At 32.0% G+C, this 22429-nt stretch overlaps 1 protein-coding gene and 1 long non-coding RNA gene across 2 annotated transcripts; one reads left to right on the forward strand and one right to left on the reverse strand.

The window, feature by feature from the left end:
- Nucleotides 1-7123: 7123 nt before the first annotated feature.
- LOC145159098 (isopentenyl-diphosphate Delta-isomerase I) lies at nucleotides 7124-10103 on the reverse strand. The gene is made up of 5 exons (XM_079077994.1): nucleotides 9864-10103; nucleotides 9015-9070; nucleotides 8674-8765; nucleotides 8313-8553; nucleotides 7124-7575 (listed from the first exon to the last, which is right to left on the reverse strand). Exons 1-5 carry the CDS (start codon nucleotides 10079-10081, stop codon nucleotides 7322-7324), a joined length of 861 nt encoding a protein of 286 aa, XP_078934120.1. The 5' UTR covers nucleotides 10082-10103; the 3' UTR covers nucleotides 7124-7321.
- A 4004-nt stretch (nucleotides 10104-14107) lies between these two features.
- On the forward strand, nucleotides 14108-16091 carry LOC145156336 (uncharacterized). The gene is made up of 2 exons (XR_013736618.1): nucleotides 14108-14498; nucleotides 15897-16091. It is a non-coding gene; the product is annotated as an uncharacterized LOC145156336 (long non-coding RNA).
- The last annotated feature ends 6338 nt before the right edge of the window (nucleotides 16092-22429 follow it).

Here is a 22429-nt window from a genome sequence, read left to right on the forward strand (position 1 = left end):
ACTTTTTGGGTGAAAGTTGCAAGATTTTCCAAAAACCGGGTAGAAATCATCATTTTCTGAATTCTGCAGGGAGCCGTTGCGCCAAAAACATCCAAATATGCGAAACTCTCCCCGATTTGCGAAACTGGGTAGAAAGTGTAAATTCGCACAAACTGCAGGGACCATAAATGAAAATTCTGCAATTTCTCAGCTTTATGAAGCTATTTTCGAAAGTGGGTATAAACAGCCAAACTTTCGAAACTTCAAGGACCCTTTTCAAAAATTCTACCTCCAAAATTGTCCAATTTTTGACCATAGGCAAAAATGTCAAACTGTCGAAACACTAGGGACCATTTTCAAAACCTTTATACTTTCTTCCCCCAATTCGTTTCCCAGGCAACGAAACTTTCACAACACCATTTTTAACGAAAAATTTTCTCCTTCCCGTTCGTTAGATTCAATCACCAAATCACACCTCCATTTTAACGAAACTTTTTGCTTGAAATGTCGAAAATTACAAACTTTCGTTAGTTCCAGCCAAGCAGTCGACACCAAAAACTTTCGATCTTCATTCCACAAATTCGTGAATCCAGTAACTCAAAACTTCGTTAGTCTAACATCGATGCTCAAATTTTCGACAATAAGGCAAAAAATTTCGTCCTTGGCGATCAAACAAAAATCTTCGACTATTGACCCTTTGAAATCAAATACTCGACTCCAAACTATTCGATTCCAACACAGTATAACGAAGCCTTCGTTATCAGCCTTCCTGATCAAAAATCGAATTCCCATCAATATCAAATCCAAAATTCAATAGGTGACCATCGACATCTCCAGATTTCGAAACTTTCATAGATAAATTTGAACAACCTGATGCAATATACCAAAATCAATCGATCTAACTTTGACTCCAAAAAGTCAACTTTCAAACCAATTCCAATTCATCAGCCTTTGAAATCATCAATCGACTCATCCAATTCGTCAACATCAAACCAAAGTCGACCATTGGAATCAAAATCAATCAGGCTTCAATCGGAACTAGCAACTCACGAAATCATCGACTATCCAAACCATGGATGCAAACATCGATCGAATGCACAAAACACGCTTGAATTTCATCTCAATTCCTAATGTCGACTACACACCCACAATCCTTCGAATCGCTATCCTTTGCATTTCAGTTTTGACTTCAAGCGAACCTTGAACATTCGATTGAGTATTGTTTCTCATCAAATCCATTGATTCGAACATTTTTCTGTGAAAGCTCACCATCGAATCATTCAATTTCAAAATCGAAATCAAGAGCAGATTAAGATATCAAAGTCGAAACCACCACACATCATTCCAAGACAAAATCCAGATCAATTACGAGTTCGAATTCTGATTTCAGTCTAATTTTCATCTATTTTGACTTTAGGTTTGACTTTGATCGATGATAAATGGATACGATATAGAAATCATTTGACGGAAATGGGATGTAATCGAAAAATCAGTTTGAACACAGTGAACGGATCGTGAACAGTAACTATCAAGTGAAATTGCGCTAAATCAAAACAATTCAGCAAAATGGGCTTAAACAATGAATCCACGAAGCGAAAATGTGATTGGACTCAATTTTGGATGAGATGAACAGTGAATTTTGGAAAAACTTATAGAATATGATTTTGATTTTTTTGATTTGATCTAAACAAAAATAATTGGATCATTCAATGGGGTTTGAAACGGATTTGATCCAATGAGGCAAATCGATCAAAAATTGAAAAACGCAAAATACGAATCGAAATCATGGACGTTTTGGAATCCATTTGAGAATTTGAGATACCTTTTTGACGAATCGAGTTCCATTTTCAACGAACGAATCGAATTTAGAAGATCTTGGTTCTTTTGTTGGATTGAAAAAATCTCCAAATCGAACATTGTACCACCCACTATGCGAGATGTACAACTCGTTCTTCGTGTTCTTCAACGATCCAAGAACATCTTCAAAAGAACCACCAACACTTTTGGGTTTTAACTTCAAATTCAATGCAACCTTTGGAGATTGTTGCTTTGGAACCCAAATTTGCTTCACGGATTTCGGATTCACAACAACATTTGACGATTTTTGTGAATAAAGCCGCTTGTTCTTCCTTTTAATCTTCTTCTTCTTTTTCTTTCTCATCTTTTTGCATCTTGAAGACTTGATTTTATGAACAAACCCACTTTCCACATAATCAACTTTGTGAGTTTGAATCAAATCTTTTGGAGTTTGATACTTGTGATTTTCTTGGATCACCGGCTTCCGATAAGGAATCATTCCTTCAAACGAATCACAAGAACACAAAATATCATCGGTTTGAACTCCAATCGAGCAAAAGGCTTTTTCATCATGAAAATCAACTTGAATCTTCTTATCATGAACTTCAAGAACATCACATTGAACTCCATTGTCTTGAACTTCAACAAACTTAAGAGCACGAAGATCATTTGGGTCTTCAATAAGAGAAACATATTTCTTATCGAACAAATATTTTTCTTCTCCATTCCTTTTATCACAACTACGTGTTGATATGGACTAGGTAATTTCAGCCAACCATTTAATCTCACAAAGTGGTTGAAATATCAAGCCTCTATAATCATCCTTCAATCCTCCATAAGAAACCATAGTTCCCCATGTAATCAAATTGTTTAACATCAACCCATAATATTGATTTTTATTGACTTTGTATTTGACATCTTCAACGATCACAATCCACGAATTATACGGCAAATTCACCATGATCACAAGAACTTGAAAATTTTCTAGAGAGAGAAAGTGATTTTGAATGGGTTTTCTAGAGAGAGAAAGTGAAAATCACTTGAATTCTAGTGAATAAAATCGAATTATGAATAGAATCAAAGATGAATTCGATTTCTAGAATCCAAAAACTCTCTAAATCACGAAGATCAAAGATCCAAAAATGAATCACCAAATCAAGATTGCCATCAAGGATCAATTCTTGATCCAATCAAGAACACCCGCTCTGATACCAATTGTAGTGGTGTTGATTATGATGGAATGTGCGGAATTAGAAAAGATCTAGTGAATCATCATGTAAACTCAAGAACACAAGGAGTAAATAAATCTGTGTAAGCTCATATTAGATCTAGAAAGGATATACAAATGGGTTTGTACAAATTTCTCTCTCTAGACTAACACTCCAAATGGTTCCTTACTAAATATGAGTGTCACTCACTTCCTATTTATAGGAAAGACAACTCATTTACACATCAAGAAGGTTAAGCCACATCCGAGCGTCACTTTGCACCCTAACATGCCTGAATCCCTCAAACCAAGGCTCTGATACCAACTTGTAAGGACCCAAATTTTACAAAGAAATTTTTCATTTTTAATTAATCAACCATATTTCATAAAACATGAAGATTCCAATAATTGTTTTCAAAACCACCAACATTACAACATTATTATTATTTTCAAAACATCAGAGTGTCCCCCAAACCATATCGGAAAAGAGAGATAGAGTGCACGCCGCATCATCACGCCTTGCCTTTGCCCTTGGGCTCCGATGTACCTGAAACAAATCCACAGACGGTAAGCTGAAAGCTTAGTGAGTCCCCTATAGCATACCCCACACAAACCACATATCACGTTAGCTATAAAAGCTATCTCTACCGCTATCACACGTCAATTAGCTATGAAGCTATCTCTACCGTTAGCCACAAGACTGTCTCTACCGTCAGCTATAAGGCTGTCTCTACCTTTAGCCATAAGGCTATCTCTACCACTGCCATTAGGCTATCTCTACCATTAGCCACAGAGGCTATCTCTACCGCATATCATGCATACATACATAACACACCTCTACATAGCAAGTAAACCAACTAACATAAATGGTGAGAAAACTCACCTCACAAAGCCGAATTGACAACTGAATTCAGGTATGTCCTATGCTGCTCTTCCCAAACTTCCTATAACCAACAAGTAAATAATCTTAACTCAGCCCCTAAGGCTCCTCCGAGTCAAACCTGGTCAAAGTCTAGGTCTATAGTCAAGGTCAACAATCCATATTGACCTTGACTTGTCGAGTACAATCAGTCACTCGTCTGGTCCATGCTTAACTCACCGACTCGCCGAGTCATCTGAGGGACTCGTCGAGTTCCTTGATGTTCACGGCCGTAAACCACCAACCAAACACCCTTGACCGTAAACCCTTGGCCGTGAACCCTTGGCCGTGAACCCTTGGCCGTGAACCCATGGCCGTGAACCCTTGGTCGTGAACCCTTGACCGTGAATGAGAAAACCCTCTCGACTCGCCGAGTCACCAGAGGGACTCGACGAGTTCTCACATCTTTGGTTCTTTCTAGTGGGATTTAAGGTTTCAAACTTCAGATCCATACTCTCCTAGTGAAGATGTCACGTAAAGTTGCAAACTTTACGTGCATGCATAGCCTCACATGGCCATAACACCAAAACTAACTTCCAAAAAAGGTTTTAATGCATGGAGAGGGGATAAGCTTATAAAAAGGTGTGACTTTATGATATTTGGGACCTAAGGAAGTCCAGATCTGGAACCATATCCTTGTGATAGGTCCAGATCTAAGCTTGCTTCCATTTCCACAAAGTTGGTCACAACTCTCAAATAGAATCTAGACTTAAGGTAACATATTCATACCTCAATACAATGCCCAAGATGAACTAGATGCTAGATCTAGTGTTTTCCCCTTGATACTTCTTCTTCAAGCTTGGAATTCCTTCTACAACCCCAAGATTTAAGCTCCCAAAGCTCTTTCTTCACACACCCACGTGTTTGCGGCCGTAAACGATCTCTTATGATGCTAAGGGAGGCTACAAAGGCGTATAATGTCGTTTATATAGGGGCAAACCCCAAAATTTAGGGTTTTCTTTAAACAGCTCGGACTCGCCGAGTCGACCCTTCGACTCGCCGAGTCGGTCCCGTCCCGCGTTCCATGATATCACGACTCTACTCGACGAGTTGGGCTCCCAACTCGCCGAGTTCATGCACCAACACCCTACAATAGCAAATTCCAACCAATACTCGAAACAGGTGTTACAGCACCCTTGGGTTTTGTTTCAGCAAGCAACTCTCCCTATCCCTCTTGTGCACGTTTATAGACTATTGTAAGTCCTCAAGATCCAATCTTTATGTTATTTGTCTCTAGATCTAGCCATTTTTGTCCCTTAATCTTCATGGTGTGAGAAATTGGAAGGTTTGATCTCATAAACTTGGCAACTTTATGGATCCATATGGTCATTTTAGTGTCATATGTTCCAGATCTGAGGATCTATTGAGTTTCTGGTCCCATACTCAAGCTTGAGTTCCTTATTGCCATGTTTTGTTTTCTCTTAAAATGGAAGAGACATGCATCGGACATGTATGTCTATAAAGCTACGATTTTTATGGTTTATTAGGTGTAGGAAACCATTCTGGAAACTCTGGGTGAGCAACTCTAGAGATTGGGTGCTTAATGAGTGTTTTTATGCATTTAGTCACCTTTAAGGAGTTATGGTTTAGGATCTTGACTTATTGAGGTGTCTTAATGGTTAAAGTTGGAAATTTTATCCATCAAGACCATGGGAAGGACCAAATCTGAGCTTTGGAGCTCTTGGGGTTGCAGGTAAATGACTTAATGGATTAAGTTGTCCAGACCAGTCCCCATGATGTGCTCTTAGGTTGCCATGATGTGGTGACTGGGTAGGATCATGCCTGCTTTATCGTTTCGCGGCCAAGGTGTGACTAAGGATGGCCACGGCGTGACGACCAACTGGAGGTTGATCTTTGACTTTTGACTGTTGACCGTAGACTTTGACCAAGTTTAACTTTAGGTCATTTGGGTATTTTGAGTAGTAGGTTGAGGCTTGGTCCTTGTTTGTTGTACATGTGGCCCGTAGAGCCAGTGTTTGGAGCAGTGATCAGTTCACCCTAACGTTCAGATTCTAAGGTGAGTTTTCTTCAATGTACTCGTGGGTCGAAGGCACCAATGTCGACCCACTAGGTTATGTATCCTGGTATATAGGATGATGTTATGTTGGTTATATGTTAGACTGGTAGATATGTATGATTACATGTATGCATTGGTGGTATGTTAGACTGGTAGATCTATATGATTACCTGTACTTGCTGGCTATTGTTTATAGTTGTATATGTCGACATGTTATTGTGTTGTGGGGGTTGAGGCAGTCTTGGTTTGTGCTGAAGGCCAAGATACCTGGGTGGTACAGTTGATACTGTAGGCCTAAGGGAGCGGTTAGCTTATGATGTAGGCTTAGGAGCAGTCCAGCTAGTAATTGAAGACTCGGTGGCGATCCACCTTAGTGCTACAGGCCTGGTTGCATACCACAAAAAAGTCAAAAAAGTCGTAAATATTTAGAAAGAGTAAATTAGTCTATTTTTGCAATTTTGTCTTTTTCTTAAACACATATTAAAACCCATGTTTTGAAAACCGGACCGGACCGGCCGGTTCGACCGGTTCAACCGGGAACCGGTCCCGGATCCGGTTCTTAAAGGCCAAAAAACCAGTATTAGTGTGAACCGGTGAAAACCGGTCAAAACCGGAAATTTTCAAAAATTTTTATTTTTTTCATTTTTTGTATTTTTTTATATAATTAAATATAATTATGACATCGTCCGGTTTTTCCGGTTTTTGAGACCGGTCCGACCGGTTGGACCACTTGAAACATCGAACCAATAAGACGACCCGTTCGGTCTCCGGTCCGGTTTTCAAAACCTTGATTAAAACTTTTAAATATCATTTAAATTTAATTTTTAGTTTTCATCATAAATATTTAGAAAGAGTAAATTAGTCTATTTGGTTTAGGGTAAATCCATAAATTGCATGTTTAATTCGTATCTTTTTCTTTCATTCGAAAGATCCTGCATTTTAGGTCTCTTATGACCTTTGTCCCATATCGAATATCGAATTAAAATAATCATTTTGCACATAGATTTAATATTAAATATAACTCCTAGTCCCATCTTTTCAGTTTTTAGGTTGTGCAAAAATTTGCAACTACTATCCAATTTACATCCTTATCAGTCTTAATGAAATACATGTCTAACACAAACACAGTATCATCTATTACATCAAAAAAAAAAAAAAAAAAAAAGCATTCAACCCAAGTATGATATAAGTCAAAGGTAACAAATAACGGTAAATCTAATGTTTTAAATTAACGGTGGTTCTTTATTGAACTCTTAAAGCAACAACCAAAGGGCCTACGTTACAAGTACACAAGAAACACTCCCAATAAAAGGAAAAAAAAAAAAAAAAAACCGAGACTTGAACACACAAATTATTAGCTCCGAACCACCATAAATATCAACCATCCGAGATTAACTTTTTTTTATACCAACTTATGAATGGTTTTCATGTCAATTGCTTCATTGAGCGTCCCCTTTTGGACATGATCCCACCATTTGAACAAGAAGTTGTCCACCACTAGCCTAAACCAAGGGGACAATTTCAAACCCTCTTCACCCGCATCCGCCTTCCTTAGTAACTCTTTTAACTCTTCTTGGTTCACGTATCTAATATCCGCCACCTCATCAGGGTTTGGGTTCACGGCAACGTCACGCACGAGGAAGAGTAGGTAATCAACTGCCAAAAGTACGACATACTGTCAATGACAGGACAAGACATAACAATCAATGACAAACTGTCATTTCTCAACAACAAACTGTCGTTATTTCTCAACGACAGGACAAGACGATGTCATTTGTCAACTGACAGGACAAGACGATGTCATTTGTCAACGACAAGACAAGACAACTGTCAATGACAGGACAAGACAACTGTCAATGACAGGACAAGACAAGACAGACTGTCATTTCAGATAGGACAAGACAAGACAGACTGTCATTGACAAGACAAGACAAGACATAATAGAAAATGACAGACTTGTACTGTGTTTGACATGCATTTGGATTGGTATCGATGTGAATGGGACAAAAATTGCAATTTTTTTGTTCTAAAAAAAAAACGGGTTGAGGATCGCTAGAGATCTCTCTGTCTGTGCAAAAGACATGTATGCTCTTTTTTGGTGTTTTGTAAAAGAGAAATAAATATCCTCCTACATTTTGTTCTTACTTTTCCTCCTGCCCATTTTAAATGACACGTGTATTAAAAAATATTATTAATTTCATTAAATGTGATACATGTCAATATTTAACATGGGTGGCAGGATGAGTACGAACAAAATGTAGGAGAATATTTAATTTCCCTTTGTAAAAAAGAATAACTTGTTTCACATTTTTTTTCTTTTAGAAAATTTTTTTGACTGGATAATTTTTTTAATAAAAAAAGGAAAAATAAATTTATAAAAAAAAAAAGGTTACCTTCATGTTCACCCCATTTTCCATCAGATGGAGCCTTGTACAACATGCGACCTAAAGTTGTGAACTCATCAACTGGAACATCTTCAGCAGGGATACCGAGTTCATCTAGAAGCTTCCTCTGTGCAGCATTTCTGACCCCAAGGGCATTTTCGGGAATTAACTCTGATTCTCTGTATAGTGGATGGCTACAACAGGTGTTGGTCCATACCAAAGGAAATGTCACCTTGGTTTCTGACCTTTGCTGCAATATATATATATATATATATATATATATATATATATATATATATATATAGATATCACATATTTAAAAAAACAGAAATTAAAATTAATTTTTTAAATTGTTTGAAAATTAATCTACCTGAAGGAGTAATTCGTATTTTGAATTGAATAAAAATACACTGAATGCTCTGTGAAGCAAATTATCTTTCTCAATCTTCTCCATTAAGTGACCTAAAAGTTCAAGAAATTATGACAATGTTCATGTCATGTCATTAATAACAATAAAAATAATAACAGCTATACTTCATATTGTTCTTAATTCAAGTTGATTTTGAATATTTAGTTGTCTTGGGAACAATATTGATAAATCTTTAGTTGAGAGAAGAAGAGAATATCAGAATACATGATATATAAAGTATATTAATTTCTTAAAAGTATATATATAATAATAATGAAACCAATTTAAAATATTCTGCTTACAATTGTATTTGGTATCATGCCCAAGAACAATGTCATTTTCATCAACCAAAATGCATCTGCAGAAATTTAAGATGTCAAAAACTGTCACTATATGTCATACTCTTACTCAATGAAGTCCATATGTGTGAAAAAGTGAAATTTATTAATTCCAATAACCATTAAGTAAATAATCATATTAATATGTTATTTAAAAGATTGAGATACTACTTTATCATCAGAATAGCAACACAGTTTCAAAATATATTGGACATATGTGTATAAAATAATAAAATTTACTGGTGATGATGAATTTAACAACACCTTTCCAAAAACAAGCGTTTGAATAGAAAAAGTTTGATAATTACAATTTACACATAATCAAAAAGAGTTCAATAGTGTTGTTGGGTTCAACTAAATGGACAGTGAATGAAAAACTACAAAATAGGATAAAAATGTTACCACTTTTGGAGAATGGAGACAAAACCCCAAAACCTAAGCCCTAAAGGTTCGTTTTAATGTATCAGAAATGGAAGACAAGATGTTAATTTAGGTTTCGAAATATCGAAATCCACAAAGATAGTGTATAAATAGAAATATGCCTCCAGTAAGGCTCTTCTAAACACACCTACATCTGAAAATAGTTGAAAAAAGATCAAAACAATTAATTTTCCACGATTCAGTTTTCCTCGTGCTTTAAGATATTAGGTTACCACTTAAATCGAGTTATTAGTTATTAATCTTCATTAGATAGTTGATGAAACAAAAGAACTATATAGAGTCATGATTAGTCGTAGCAGAAGACCAGAAATAAATCGCTAAATCAAAACGGTTGAATATCTAATCGTTAATACGAAACTAGGTAAAACTTACTCATCATCAAACATGAGACGTCTCTGGACGGCGTCCATGCCGGAATCGTCACCCATGGCGGCGGTTATGGTGGTGAAAGAGCGCCGGCGGAGAGTAAGACCGGCGAAGGTGGAGATTTGAGCAGTTAATGGAAGAGATTTTGAAGCGAATTGAAAGGAGGAAGACCAATGCAAAGGGAGTGAGGTATCGATGGTTTTAAAGGGGGAAAATTTTAACATTTTCTGCGATTTGGGCTCACACTCTTTGATAAGTTTAGAACATCAACAAATCCATATGTCTAATTTTATATAAATGTTACACTCACAACCCTTGACTATGGATTAATATTAATTTAGTCCCTGTCATAAATGGGGCTTGTTTCTTGTAAGGAAGTTTTTCAAGAGAAATTGTATTAAGATGTCAAATTTTAGATGGGTGTGAAAGTGTATTAAGATATAATTGCACATGTAATAATCAACTTGCATGATCATCATTTGTAAATAACTGTGCATTACTAGCACTCCTCATTGATCATCAATCATGTGTAGTCTTCTAGTCATTCATTTTTGATCAATCATGTGTAGTCTTCTAGTCATTCATTTTTGTTCAAAAAAATACATATTGACAAATCTTCTTTCACCGTGTTATTCTAGTTTTGAATAAGTATCCGATATGAAATAAAAGGATGCATGATTATAAATATTATTTTCTAAATTTATTGAGATGAGATCTATTAGTAACAATAAACAAATATAATATGGACAAAGTAGATACTTAATTAGGCCTAATTGGGTTTGCTAGCTAGTATAGTTTGTAATAACTTCTATATATTAATTTTTAAATCTTGTATTTTTAAATTACTTAAGGGTGTGTTAAAAATAATCGTTTGTTTTGGATATGTATGCAAAGTTTATAGATATTTTTTTAGCAAATACTTCTACACTCTCAAACAACAGTCAAATTGATGAAGGGGGTTATTTTCAAACGTATCAGTTAAATAAATTCTTCACAAAATTTCATTGGAGTGCCATGTTATATAATAAAAGTAACCAATAGGGCCATATGTGATAATTTTTTTAAAATGAGGGGCATCAGATTAATATAGGCCATACTATGAGGACCTTGTATTTCTAGCATAGTCAAAATGTCAAGGATGGGGGGTTCTCCTTTTAATATAGTAATAATGTGTATGTACCCTTAGTTTGACTCATCCAACAATATACCATATCGGAAACTTTAGTGTCTAAACAATAAAACTAATAGGAAAAGGGTGTTATGGATAAAAAGCATCTAATGATCTCCAATAAAGTGAATATAACTTGATGTATTTTCATTTAAATATAAAAACTTCTCATGTCGATAATTCTTACCAAGAAAAGATAAAATTTGAAGGAATAGTAGCATTTATAAGAAATGTTAAAAACTATCAACAACGATGCCTTGGTAAAATAAATTCGACCTTTTTTTTAATGTTGATAGTTTTTATATTATTCAAAAGGACTAAATACAAACATAGTAACATATTTTCATTGGTTTTTGTATTATATTATTCTATTTTTATTTTTATTTTATTATATTAGTTTTATTTTTTTATTTTTATTAATATATGATATTTTGGAAATCTATTCAATTATATCCTTATATTACAGGTTTTTTAGGTATGATATTATACTTTTAAAACAGTATACAAGTGATATTTGTTTTATATGTAGACGACATTATAGAAAATGAATTATTATGGAGAAAGAAAATAGATAACTTTTTTTTTTTCTAAAATAGCTAATAAAATGGAAAATGTCTAAAATATCTATAATTTTCGCAGGATGTTACCGGTGAAAATCAATGATGGCCTACGAATTATTTTTTTAACCAAACAGGCATGCTTTCGCATATGTTGAATTCGAAAAAACTTACATTTAACTGTGAAAATCTCATTGGGCTTTAAAAATATCACAAGCCTGGTTCAGTTTCAAACATATACTGTATAAACCAATTTTTTTCTTTTCCTCATTTTAACACAACTTTTCCGCAAGTGTACACAAATTCTTTCTAACTGGAAACAACTAGGATCTACTCGGATATGTTAGTTATTTATCAAAATTTACGTATTTTTGCACCACAACTTTCAGAGATTTGGTGGACGTACCTCTTGTGAAAGGGGACCTATTGCTCGTACATTGGTTGATGTTGCACGAGGTTAGATCGGACGTTCAACTAATATTTGAGTAGTTACGATTTTTAATTGGTGATCGATTTATTTATTTCGGTCGAGAGGAATTCTATATGATTATCGGGTTTAATTTTGCCAGTTGGTATCCGAATGTAACGAAAGATATCAAATTTGTTGCTTCATTATTTCGGAGACATTTTTTCTAGAACGAGTCAGACAGTTCGTTGTCCGTTACACACTTGCATTTTGTTATATTTACCGAACAGTTTTACTATATTTGTGACGAGGATGCAGTGACAACATGTCTTTTATACATTCTTAAGAACATGTTCTATACGGAAAGAGAAAAATGAAAAAGATAATAAATGGTTGGTTCTCATTACGAGAGGGCTGGAAAAAATGGAATATATATGAAATTTAGCAAGTGATTACCAACCTAGCTGTTTGTGATGCATCATGGGTTATATGCCTTAGTGGGTGAGGTCAGGAGTTCGACTCTTGGCTGAGTACATGTGGGGGATTTTGCCTGGATTGGTGCGGGTTTGATTCTTCGTTCCCTCTGGTGGTGAGTGGTGCCCTTCTTGGTGGCCCGCCAGGCATTCCTGATCCATCGGGTCGGGTTACCCTCTATCTATTTGCCGGTTATATATATATATATATATATATATATATATATATATATATATATATATATATATAATTTGTAAGATTTTAAAAAAAATATAATTTATTCATTATGGTATTAAAAAAATCTATTAAATTTCCTTGTATGTGTGCAATAGTTTTTTTTGTCATGCGGTTATATATATATATATATATATATATATATATATATATATATATATATATATATATATATATATATATATATATATATAGGTTTAGGTTGATTTGAGACGACCTAATTTTGTGAGACCGTGAGACGCAATCCTAGCCACTCATTTTGTAGATAAAAAAAACATTTTAAAAATGCAAAATAATTGAAAATTTTCGGAAAAAAAAATTCAGGGTTTAGGGTTATGGTTTAAGGTTTAGGGTTTAGGGTTTAGATTTAGGGTTTAGGGTTAGGTTTAGGGTTTAGGGTTTAAATTTAGGGTTTAGGGTTTAGATTTAGGGTTTAGGGTTAGGTTTAGGGTTTAGGGTTTAAATTTAGGGTTTAGGGTTATATATATGTTTAGGGTTTAGGGTTTAGGGTTAGGGTTTAGATTTAGGGTTTAGGGTTAGGTTTAGGGTTTAGGGTTTAAATTTAGGGTTTAGGGTTTAGGGTTTAGGGTTATATATAGGTTTAGGGTTTAGGGTTAGGGTTTAGGGTTTAAGGTTTAGGGTTTAGGGTTTAGATTTAGGGTTTAGGGTTTAAATTTAGGGTTTAGGGTTAGGTTTAGGGTTTAGGGTTTAAATTTAGGGTTTAGGGTTATATATATGTTTAGGGTTTAGGGTTTAGGGTTAGGGTTTAGATTTAGGGTTTAGGGTTAGGTTTAGGGTTTAGGGTTTAAATTTAGGGTTTAGGGTTTAGGGTTTAGGGTTATATATAGGTTTAGGGTTTAGGGTTAGGGTTTAGGGTTTAAGGTTTAGGGTTTAGGGTTTAGATTTAGGGTTTAGGGTTTAAATTTAGGGTTTAGGGTTTAGGTTTAGGGTTTAGTAATGTTCACTTGGGTGAAGTAATAAACGATAATTGAGGAAATAAAACAGAGATGGTAAAACGATAATGAAAGAAAGAAATGTTATGGAGGATGATATATTTACCAAGTGAAACCAAACCGGGCATATTTAGCATGTTAAAACGACATATTTTAGAGGTTTAGTACCTAAGCTTAGGTGGGGCTGTAATGTATATTATATATATATATATATATATATATATATATATATATATATATATATATATATATATATATATTCTGTTTTCCTTTATTGTGTTTATTTTTTGTTTTTCTTTTATATATATTTTTTTCTTTGCGTGGTGGCAAATACGTGTTATCTTCTCAAACAACCACCAGATCAATAGGACCCATCCAAACTACACCTGTTATTCACTCACTGCCTTTGTTAACCAATAGAATATTAACACATAACTCCACAGGCTTTTAAATCTATGATACGTGCCTCCTCTGATTCCGATTCTTCAGATTTCTCACCTTCTCTCTTCTATTTCTCCCTGCATCGCTTGCGTCGTCTGAAGAATCCTTCTCCGGCTTCTAATTCCAAAAGCAGGTTCTAGGGTTCGCAAAATCACTGGTATGCTATTCCCCTGATTTATCCGTTCAGCTTCTTCCCATCGTCTAATCCCACCTCTGTTTGGTCTTCCGTTTCTTCCTCCTTCCCACTTCCTCTCCGATAAGCAACCTCCGCCTGCCTCCGTTGGTTAGCGTTGGCGGCGGTCCTGCCAGCGACGGCGCCTCCTCCGGTTCAATTTAAAGTTCGACAAAACAGTGACATTGGCAAACACCACAGAAGGATACGCCGCCTCTACCCTTCAATGTGTCCAGGTATTTTCAACAGAACCAACTCTAACGGTTTATTGAATGTTTTTCTCTGTTGAAACTTTTTGGGGAAAGTGAATGCATAAAATCGTAACATATTTTTAGTTTATGATTTTTTGAAGAATTTGTTCTATGTACTCATATCTTAAAGAAAAGAACTTGCTTTCAGTTAATAAAGTCTTTTTTTTGTTCGTTTGTGAATTCAAGCCAAAGAATTGACGAATATAGAAAACCTGTGGTTTGAAATTATTACATATAAGGTTTAAAAGCTTGGCTGAGAGTTTTTATATCAAACCAATCAAACCAAACCACAATTACCTCTAATACAATAAGAATGAAATAAAATATCTTTTAGAATTTCTTTTTCTGTGTGTTGATTTTCATTCAATGGATGTAACTGAGGATGGCAAAAAAACACCATATCTGTGAGAACCTGATACCTGAACCCAGTCAACCAGGCATGGAGACAGGAATGAGGATATCCTTTGTCCCTATATATAATAGATAAACATAATATGTATATATTATATTATGATATTAAGGTTATTAAATCATGCTTTATGTTTTGATATTCTTCTTTTTAATATTCATAAGATTGTAAATACTTATTCTAATTCTAAATTTTAAAAACATCTTTCCTACATCGAAAGTACATGATAACAAGGAATAAAAGCACAATAACTATCGTAATTACTGTTTTGCATATGGGGTAGAGTTTCTACGTTATTTTACTTGATTGGTACATGAAACATATATTTGTGTGGTATTTGTATTGACTTAAACTTATATTTATTAAATTTGTACATAATATTGTTTCATAATTTTAATACATTAACCTTCTTTTATTATGTATGCTAATAATGTGTTTCTTTGTGCAAAAGTTTATTCATGTTTCTACCAAATTTCAGTTAAATGTATGTCATAATTTTTTTTTGACAGTAAATAATTGATAATCTTTGTTGTGAGCTCTATCATTTTTCTTTTTGGTGTTTTATGTTATCTTTATTAGGCGAATTTCAATAAATTAGCAATTTAATTTTGTTTCATTTCTGATTTGATGACTAGACTTGAAATTATTATTGTAACCCTTCAACTTCCAAGAAAATCGACCAAAAAAACTAATTTTAGAAAGAGGGTTGGTTTTTAAAGTGTAGTGATCAAATTATAAATGAAGTGAACCTTTTTCTACCATTTTTATCTTCGCAATCATAGGTTTTTATCTAAATACAGATAAATACGACCTATAAAAGAGATATAATCAGACTGAAACATGAATGTATAACTTGATGACAGGAAACTGCTCATGAAAAGAATCAAAATTACAAGGAGGGAAAATCGGTTTTGGAGAGGTTAATATGAGACTAGAATAATAATGTTAATATAATTGATCTTGAGTTTATGCAGGTTTAAGCTTTGTGGGCCAGATGGAAGCAATTATTGGGTTAGTAATGAAGAACAAATTGGTCGATGTCAACAAGAAAATGTTTGATGATGAATTGGTATTTGACAATTGTAAATTCTTACACCCCTTTTCATCCTAATGTTATGAAATTATGAAATTATGAACAAGAAGGTGTTTAATGGTTCTGTGTTATATAATTCTTGGCTTCTTTTTAGTTTACTTTATAATAAAAGACAAGTTCAAAAGAAACAAATCTAAACTGAAAATAAAAAAAAAACTCTCTAAAAATGGAAATCAATCATGACTCATTTTCATAGTTTCTGGAAAATAGTATTTTTATTTTATTTTAATTTTTTTTTTCTATTTTGAACTAAAGGTGATTTTTTAAAGTTTTAACAATCAGAAAAGTTTTTAATAATAAGAGATTAAACATCGTAACATTTTTTTACCATATCGATTTTTTATCATAATATTTAGTTGATTAAAAACGAGACGACTCGAAATATTTGTTATGGTCCTAAGATCCAAAAAATATTTTATTAAGAGGTCGTATAATTTTTTAGAGGAATTCAAGTTTTTATAGTCTTAAAGATGAATTTTTGCTCTCCAAACGACAAAATTCTTTTAAAGGTTTCTTACATGTGTGTCTATATATATATATATATATATATATATATATATATATATATATATATATATATATATATATATATATATATATGGTTAGGTTCATGTGAGACGGTCTAATTTTGTGAGACCGTGAGACGTAATCTTAGCCACTCATTTAGTAGATAAAAAAAACATTTTCTAAATGCAAAATAATTGAAAATTTTTGAAAGTTTTTTTTTTTTCAAATATTATTTTCGGAATTTATATTTTCCAAAAAAAAAAATACCAAAAAAATAAAATATAAATAAAAAAAATACATTTTTTTTACATATTCTAGTAGAATATTAGAATATTCTACATATCTAACAAATCTAGTATAATATTCTAACATTCTAAAAATCACATTAAAATATTTACAGTGTAATATTCTATTAGAATATTTCACGTATTTAAAAAAAAAAAACGGTAATTTTTTTTATTTTTATTTTTTTAGGTAATTAAAGTTCCGGAAATAATAATTAAAAAAAGAATTTTGGATTTTTCCTTTTATTTTTCATTTTAAAATTATTTTTAGATTTGGTCTCACGGTCACACAAAATTAGCATGGTCTCAAATGAACCTGAACATATATATATATATATATATATATATATATATATATATATATATATATATATATAAAAGCGTTGTTTAGTTGTCACAAATTGTTTTACAAAGTTTGAAAGTTTTTAAAAAATGATGTTGAAAGTGATATAATCCAAAAATAAATGATTCAAAATATTTAATGACCCCAAAATATTCTGATTCAATAAGTTTATGATCCAAAAATATTATGGTCATTAATCATTTATGATTCAAAAATATATTATGATCCAAAACTTGTTATGCTACAAAAACATGTTTTTTTGAAAATATTACCACCCTAACTTTTATGATTCAAAATTCAAAATCTGACTTATGATTAATTCCCACAAAAGACAAAAAAAAAAGTAATTACTATATTGATTCAAATGTGATTTAAAGTTAGATGATTCAAAAACAATATAAGTCAAACTCAAAACGTTATGACATGATTTAAACTAATATGATTCAAAATGATAAGATTCAAAATATTATGATTAATAACAATCTATTTTAAAATGATTTGATTCAAAAATGTTATGATCCGAAATTATATGATCAAAATGATATGATTCAAATATATATATATATATATATATATATATATATATATATATATATATATATATATATATATATATATAGCCAAAACATGTTAATAATCCAAAATGCTATAGTTTTATATTTACAAAAAATATATTATGGTGATTTAAAAGTATATTAATGTGATCTAAAATAGTAAAGTACTATAGTTTTATATTTACAAAAAATATATTATAACCCTCTTAAAGCTCTTATAGTATAAATTTGGAATAAAGTAATACATACATATATAAAAATTTAATATATTAAGAGATTTGGAAAAGAATATTAAGTTTAATATCATAAATGTTATTTAACTAATAATGATAAATCATACATACTTATAAAGCTATCATTTTTTCTTGAATCTCATGCATTTGAAACCCTTTTTTTTAACTTCCTCAAACCCCATTCATTTGAAACCCCATTTTTTAACTAATGCAACTTAAAAGTTTTCTTAATTATGATTTAACACTCAAAAGTTTTATAACTTATATTATGTTTAATTAGCATTTAATGAAAAGTTTACTATAAAAAAGACAATCTTTTGGGAAGACAAGCATACAAATCATATACAAATATCAGAAAGAAAACAAACTTAAAGGTTTTTGTGTTGGGTTGAGGTCTTATGACCACTTTTGGAGATATGTTATTATATTAGTGTTTTTAATTTGTAAGTTTGTTATACTAATTCGTTTTTATATTTTCTTCGTTTTTGGATTATTGTAATACAGTCGTTGTATATTGTGGTTTAATCGTTAATATATTGATCATATGTTATATATGGTGATGTCGAAAATATTTAATTAAATATTTTAAATATGTTTTTTTTGTTTTGTAATTGTACCGTTTAAAAAAGACAATTAATTAAAAGTCAGACATATGTTATACTTTTCATCTCTCTCTCTCTCTATATATATACATATATATATATATATATATATATATATATATATATATATATATATATATATATATATATATATATATATATTATAATAGAGGTCAAAACACTTCAACCAAAATTCATTTAAAATCTAATATTTCAAATGCTTTTTAATAATGATTGTAAAAATTTCAACATGTGTTACTTAATTGATTGATTAATAAAAATATTAATGTTTTGAAACTCCTAACTCTTAAACTTATATTAATTTAATTTGTTAGTTAACTAATATATTTTTCCTACATAAAGATAACATTTTTATGTTTGGTTACTCATATTTGTTTATGTAATTAGAAAACAAGGTGTACATAGAATGACTACTTCAATTTCACATAGGAATCGATATCACTAGAGATGTATGCTGTCTTTAACCGGTGGTAGGAGATCCACATACCCTTTATAATTATTTATATTAATGCATAGTAATATCTATTTTATATTCCTATTCACCTTAATTTTTTAGATACAAATTAAGGAAGAGGATTCTCGACGCACCAACATAAAGTCAAACGTACGCCTTGCAAAATATGTAATTAAAATTAAATATCATATTTACTAATCGACTTATTTTAAAACTCTTGGTGACATTTATGTATAATGATATATTTTGTATGACTTCATTCTTAATTTCAATGTTTAATATTTGAAAGTTCACATATGAAACTTTGGATGTTTTGGTGTAATATAAATAGTGTAATACAAAGTTTATTAGTTCGGTATTGTTTATTAATAGCTCATTCAAAACAACTTATTTCTTATTTTATCCAAAAAATATTATTGGACATAAGAAAAGTAGATTATATTAATGTTATACAAAAACTTATAATATATATTAGATATTATAAAAGTAAAAGTAAAGTTATAAGGTATGGACTATATTAGATAGTATCAAAATATAAGTTGATGAATTTTTATGTTATTTGATAATTCGGTTAACGCCCAAAACATGACTAAAAACGTAAATTTCAATATATTTTTATTTTTCCCATAATTATTTTAACCACTTAAATGCATTTTTACGCAACGCGCGAGGTTACGCCTAGTATATATATATATATATATATATATATATATATATATATATATATAAATAAGAACATATAACATAACTAACCAACATAATTGACCGTTTATAAGATCAGGTAAACATATGATTTAATAAGATAGATATATATATATATATATATATATATATATATATATATATATATATATATATATATATATATATATATATATATATATATATATATATATATATATATATATATATATATATATAGGGTTGAGATCAGTTGAGAACTCAAAGTTTCCCGAGAACCCGAGAACTAAAAGTGGAGCGTTGGATCAAAAGTAATTCGTTAAGGACATGATCGTCATCTTTCCAATCTCATTTAATGTTTAATTTTTTGTGTTATTTAATATATTAATATAAATGTCTAAAAATTAACAAAATAACTAAAAATTTCGGATTTATTTAAAAAAAAAATAATTTTCGATTTTTTTAATTTTTTTCAAAAAACATGAATTTTTTGAGAAAATGAAAAAAATATTTTTTAAAAAACTGCATCTTTTTTTCAAAAAAAAGTTGCATTTTTTTTTTCAAAAAAAACTGCATTTTTTTTTAAAAAACAACATTTTTTCTAGAAAAAGCTGCATTTTTTCTAGAAAAAACTGCATTTTTTTAGAAAAACAACATTTTTTTCAAAAATAAAAAACTGCGCTTTTTATAAAAAAGTGCAATTTTTTTCAAAACTGCATTTTTTTAACAAAAAAATCAACGTTTTAGGTGCATATATGCATATTTTTACAAATGCATATATGCATATTTCTTATACTATAATATTCGTAAGTAAATTATAAAAAATCTCATTTTTATTAATCAATCTATAAACATAATACAACTATTTTATTCGATACAAAATAAAATATAAAAAAATACAAAGATTCACAGTGTTATCATTTCTTCATATCAAGATTTCCATATTTTCTTCAATTTATCACTTTTCACATCTTCAATATTTTCCAAAAATTCTTCAAAATCTACAGGAAAAAAAATGATTAATGCAAGAACACGCACATGTATATATCATGTAAGATTCACATGTTATTATATAATGTGATATTTACATGCGATTGTATCTTTTAAGATTTAACTGTGAAATTCACAAGAAAATTTTAAAAAATAATTAATGAAGAACACTTACACAAAATGCATGTGTGCATATAGACGTAATTCATATGTGATTCACTTGTGATTTACATGTGAATCACATGTAATTCACTTGTGATTTACATGTGAATCACATGTAATTGATATGTGATTCACTTGTGATTTACATGTGATTAATATGTGAATTACATGTGATTTACATGTGAATCACATATAACACATATGTGATTTACATGTGAATCACATGTAATTCATATGTGATTTACATGTGAATCACATGTAATTCATATGTGAATTATTGTAACATCCCGAAATTCAGGTAAAGCTATTTAACCCTTCCATTTTGTCAAGTTGTCAAGATTGGTCCCTTGAGAGAGTTCTTGTAGCAAATGAGTACGCTGGGCGTACTGGGGAGTACGCTGCGCGTACTCATGCGCTTAATTTGGACGCGGACTCACCTGGGTACGCTGGGCGTACCCAGGGTTACGCTGGGCGTAACGGGTCCAGATGCAAACCCTAAATGTTTGGCTTGTGCACTATTTAAAGGATGCTAAGGCTCATTTCTCAGCCTCCATATCAGAGAGTGAAACCCTAAGAGAGAGCCTTCCATCGTCCTTAGCTTGAGTGTGTGTATTTTGGAGCTAAAAGTGTCTTGGTGTGTTAGTGAAGAAGAAGGAGAAGAGCTTGTGGAGGCTAGGGCTTGAAGTGCAAGTTTGGATCTGAGATCTTCAGAGAAAGGAGCTTCATCTAGAGGTATAAAGTTCAAAACTTTCCTTTTTATTTGGTTTAATGTTGCATGGACCATTTCTAGGGTTAAAAGTCCCAAAGGTGGAGACTTTATGAGTGTAATGTACTCCATGGACCTAGATCTGTCCCATTTCAGTGATATTTGTGTTATAGATCCATAAAAATTCCATCTTGGTCGTTGTTATGAGGTCATGCTTGAATTATGAGCTTTCTAGAGTTGGGAAATGGAATGTTATGGGTGTTAGTGACTTGTCCAGCCATGCACAGGCTTAAAGTCACCAACTTTATGGATTAAGAGGTTTAGAAATGGTCAGATCTAGAAGTTGGACGTGGGACTTAACTGTTTAAGACCTCAAGAGCTTAGAGTCTGAAACTGGGAGTTATGCGGGGCGTAATCCCAGTACGCGCGGCGTAAGGGGTCGCGCACCCCGTTTCTGTGAGGTCGCCGGGTACACCCAGCGTACAGGTTCGGTACGCACAGCGTAACCCAGAGAGTTGACTTTTGTTGACTTTTTGGGTTTGGTCAACATTTGGGTCTTTGAGCCATGAGAGGGGTAAAATGGTCTTTTACCCTTCTGAGAGTGCTAAGAGAGGGAATAGTCTAGCCTTGAGAGTTGTATTGATTAGAGTTCTTATTCCATGTGATTAGGCGGAGGCTAGAGCAGATTTTACCGAGTTACCCGAGGTGAGTCTTCTCACTATACTGTACCTGGAAGGGTACTTATGTGTGACCGGAAGGTCTTGTATGCTGTGAGATGTATGTGCTATATGCGGTTATGTGATATGTATGTGCTATGAATGTTATGTATGGTATGGACCGGAAGGTCAAGATGATATGGACCGGAAGGTCAAGAGGT

The sequence above is a fragment of the Lactuca virosa genome, chromosome 2 (genome assembly GCF_052849685.1).
Source record: "Lactuca virosa cultivar CGN04683 chromosome 2, Lactuca_virosa_CGN04683_v6, whole genome shotgun sequence".
NCBI classification, from domain to species: Eukaryota; Viridiplantae; Streptophyta; class Magnoliopsida; order Asterales; family Asteraceae; genus Lactuca; species Lactuca virosa.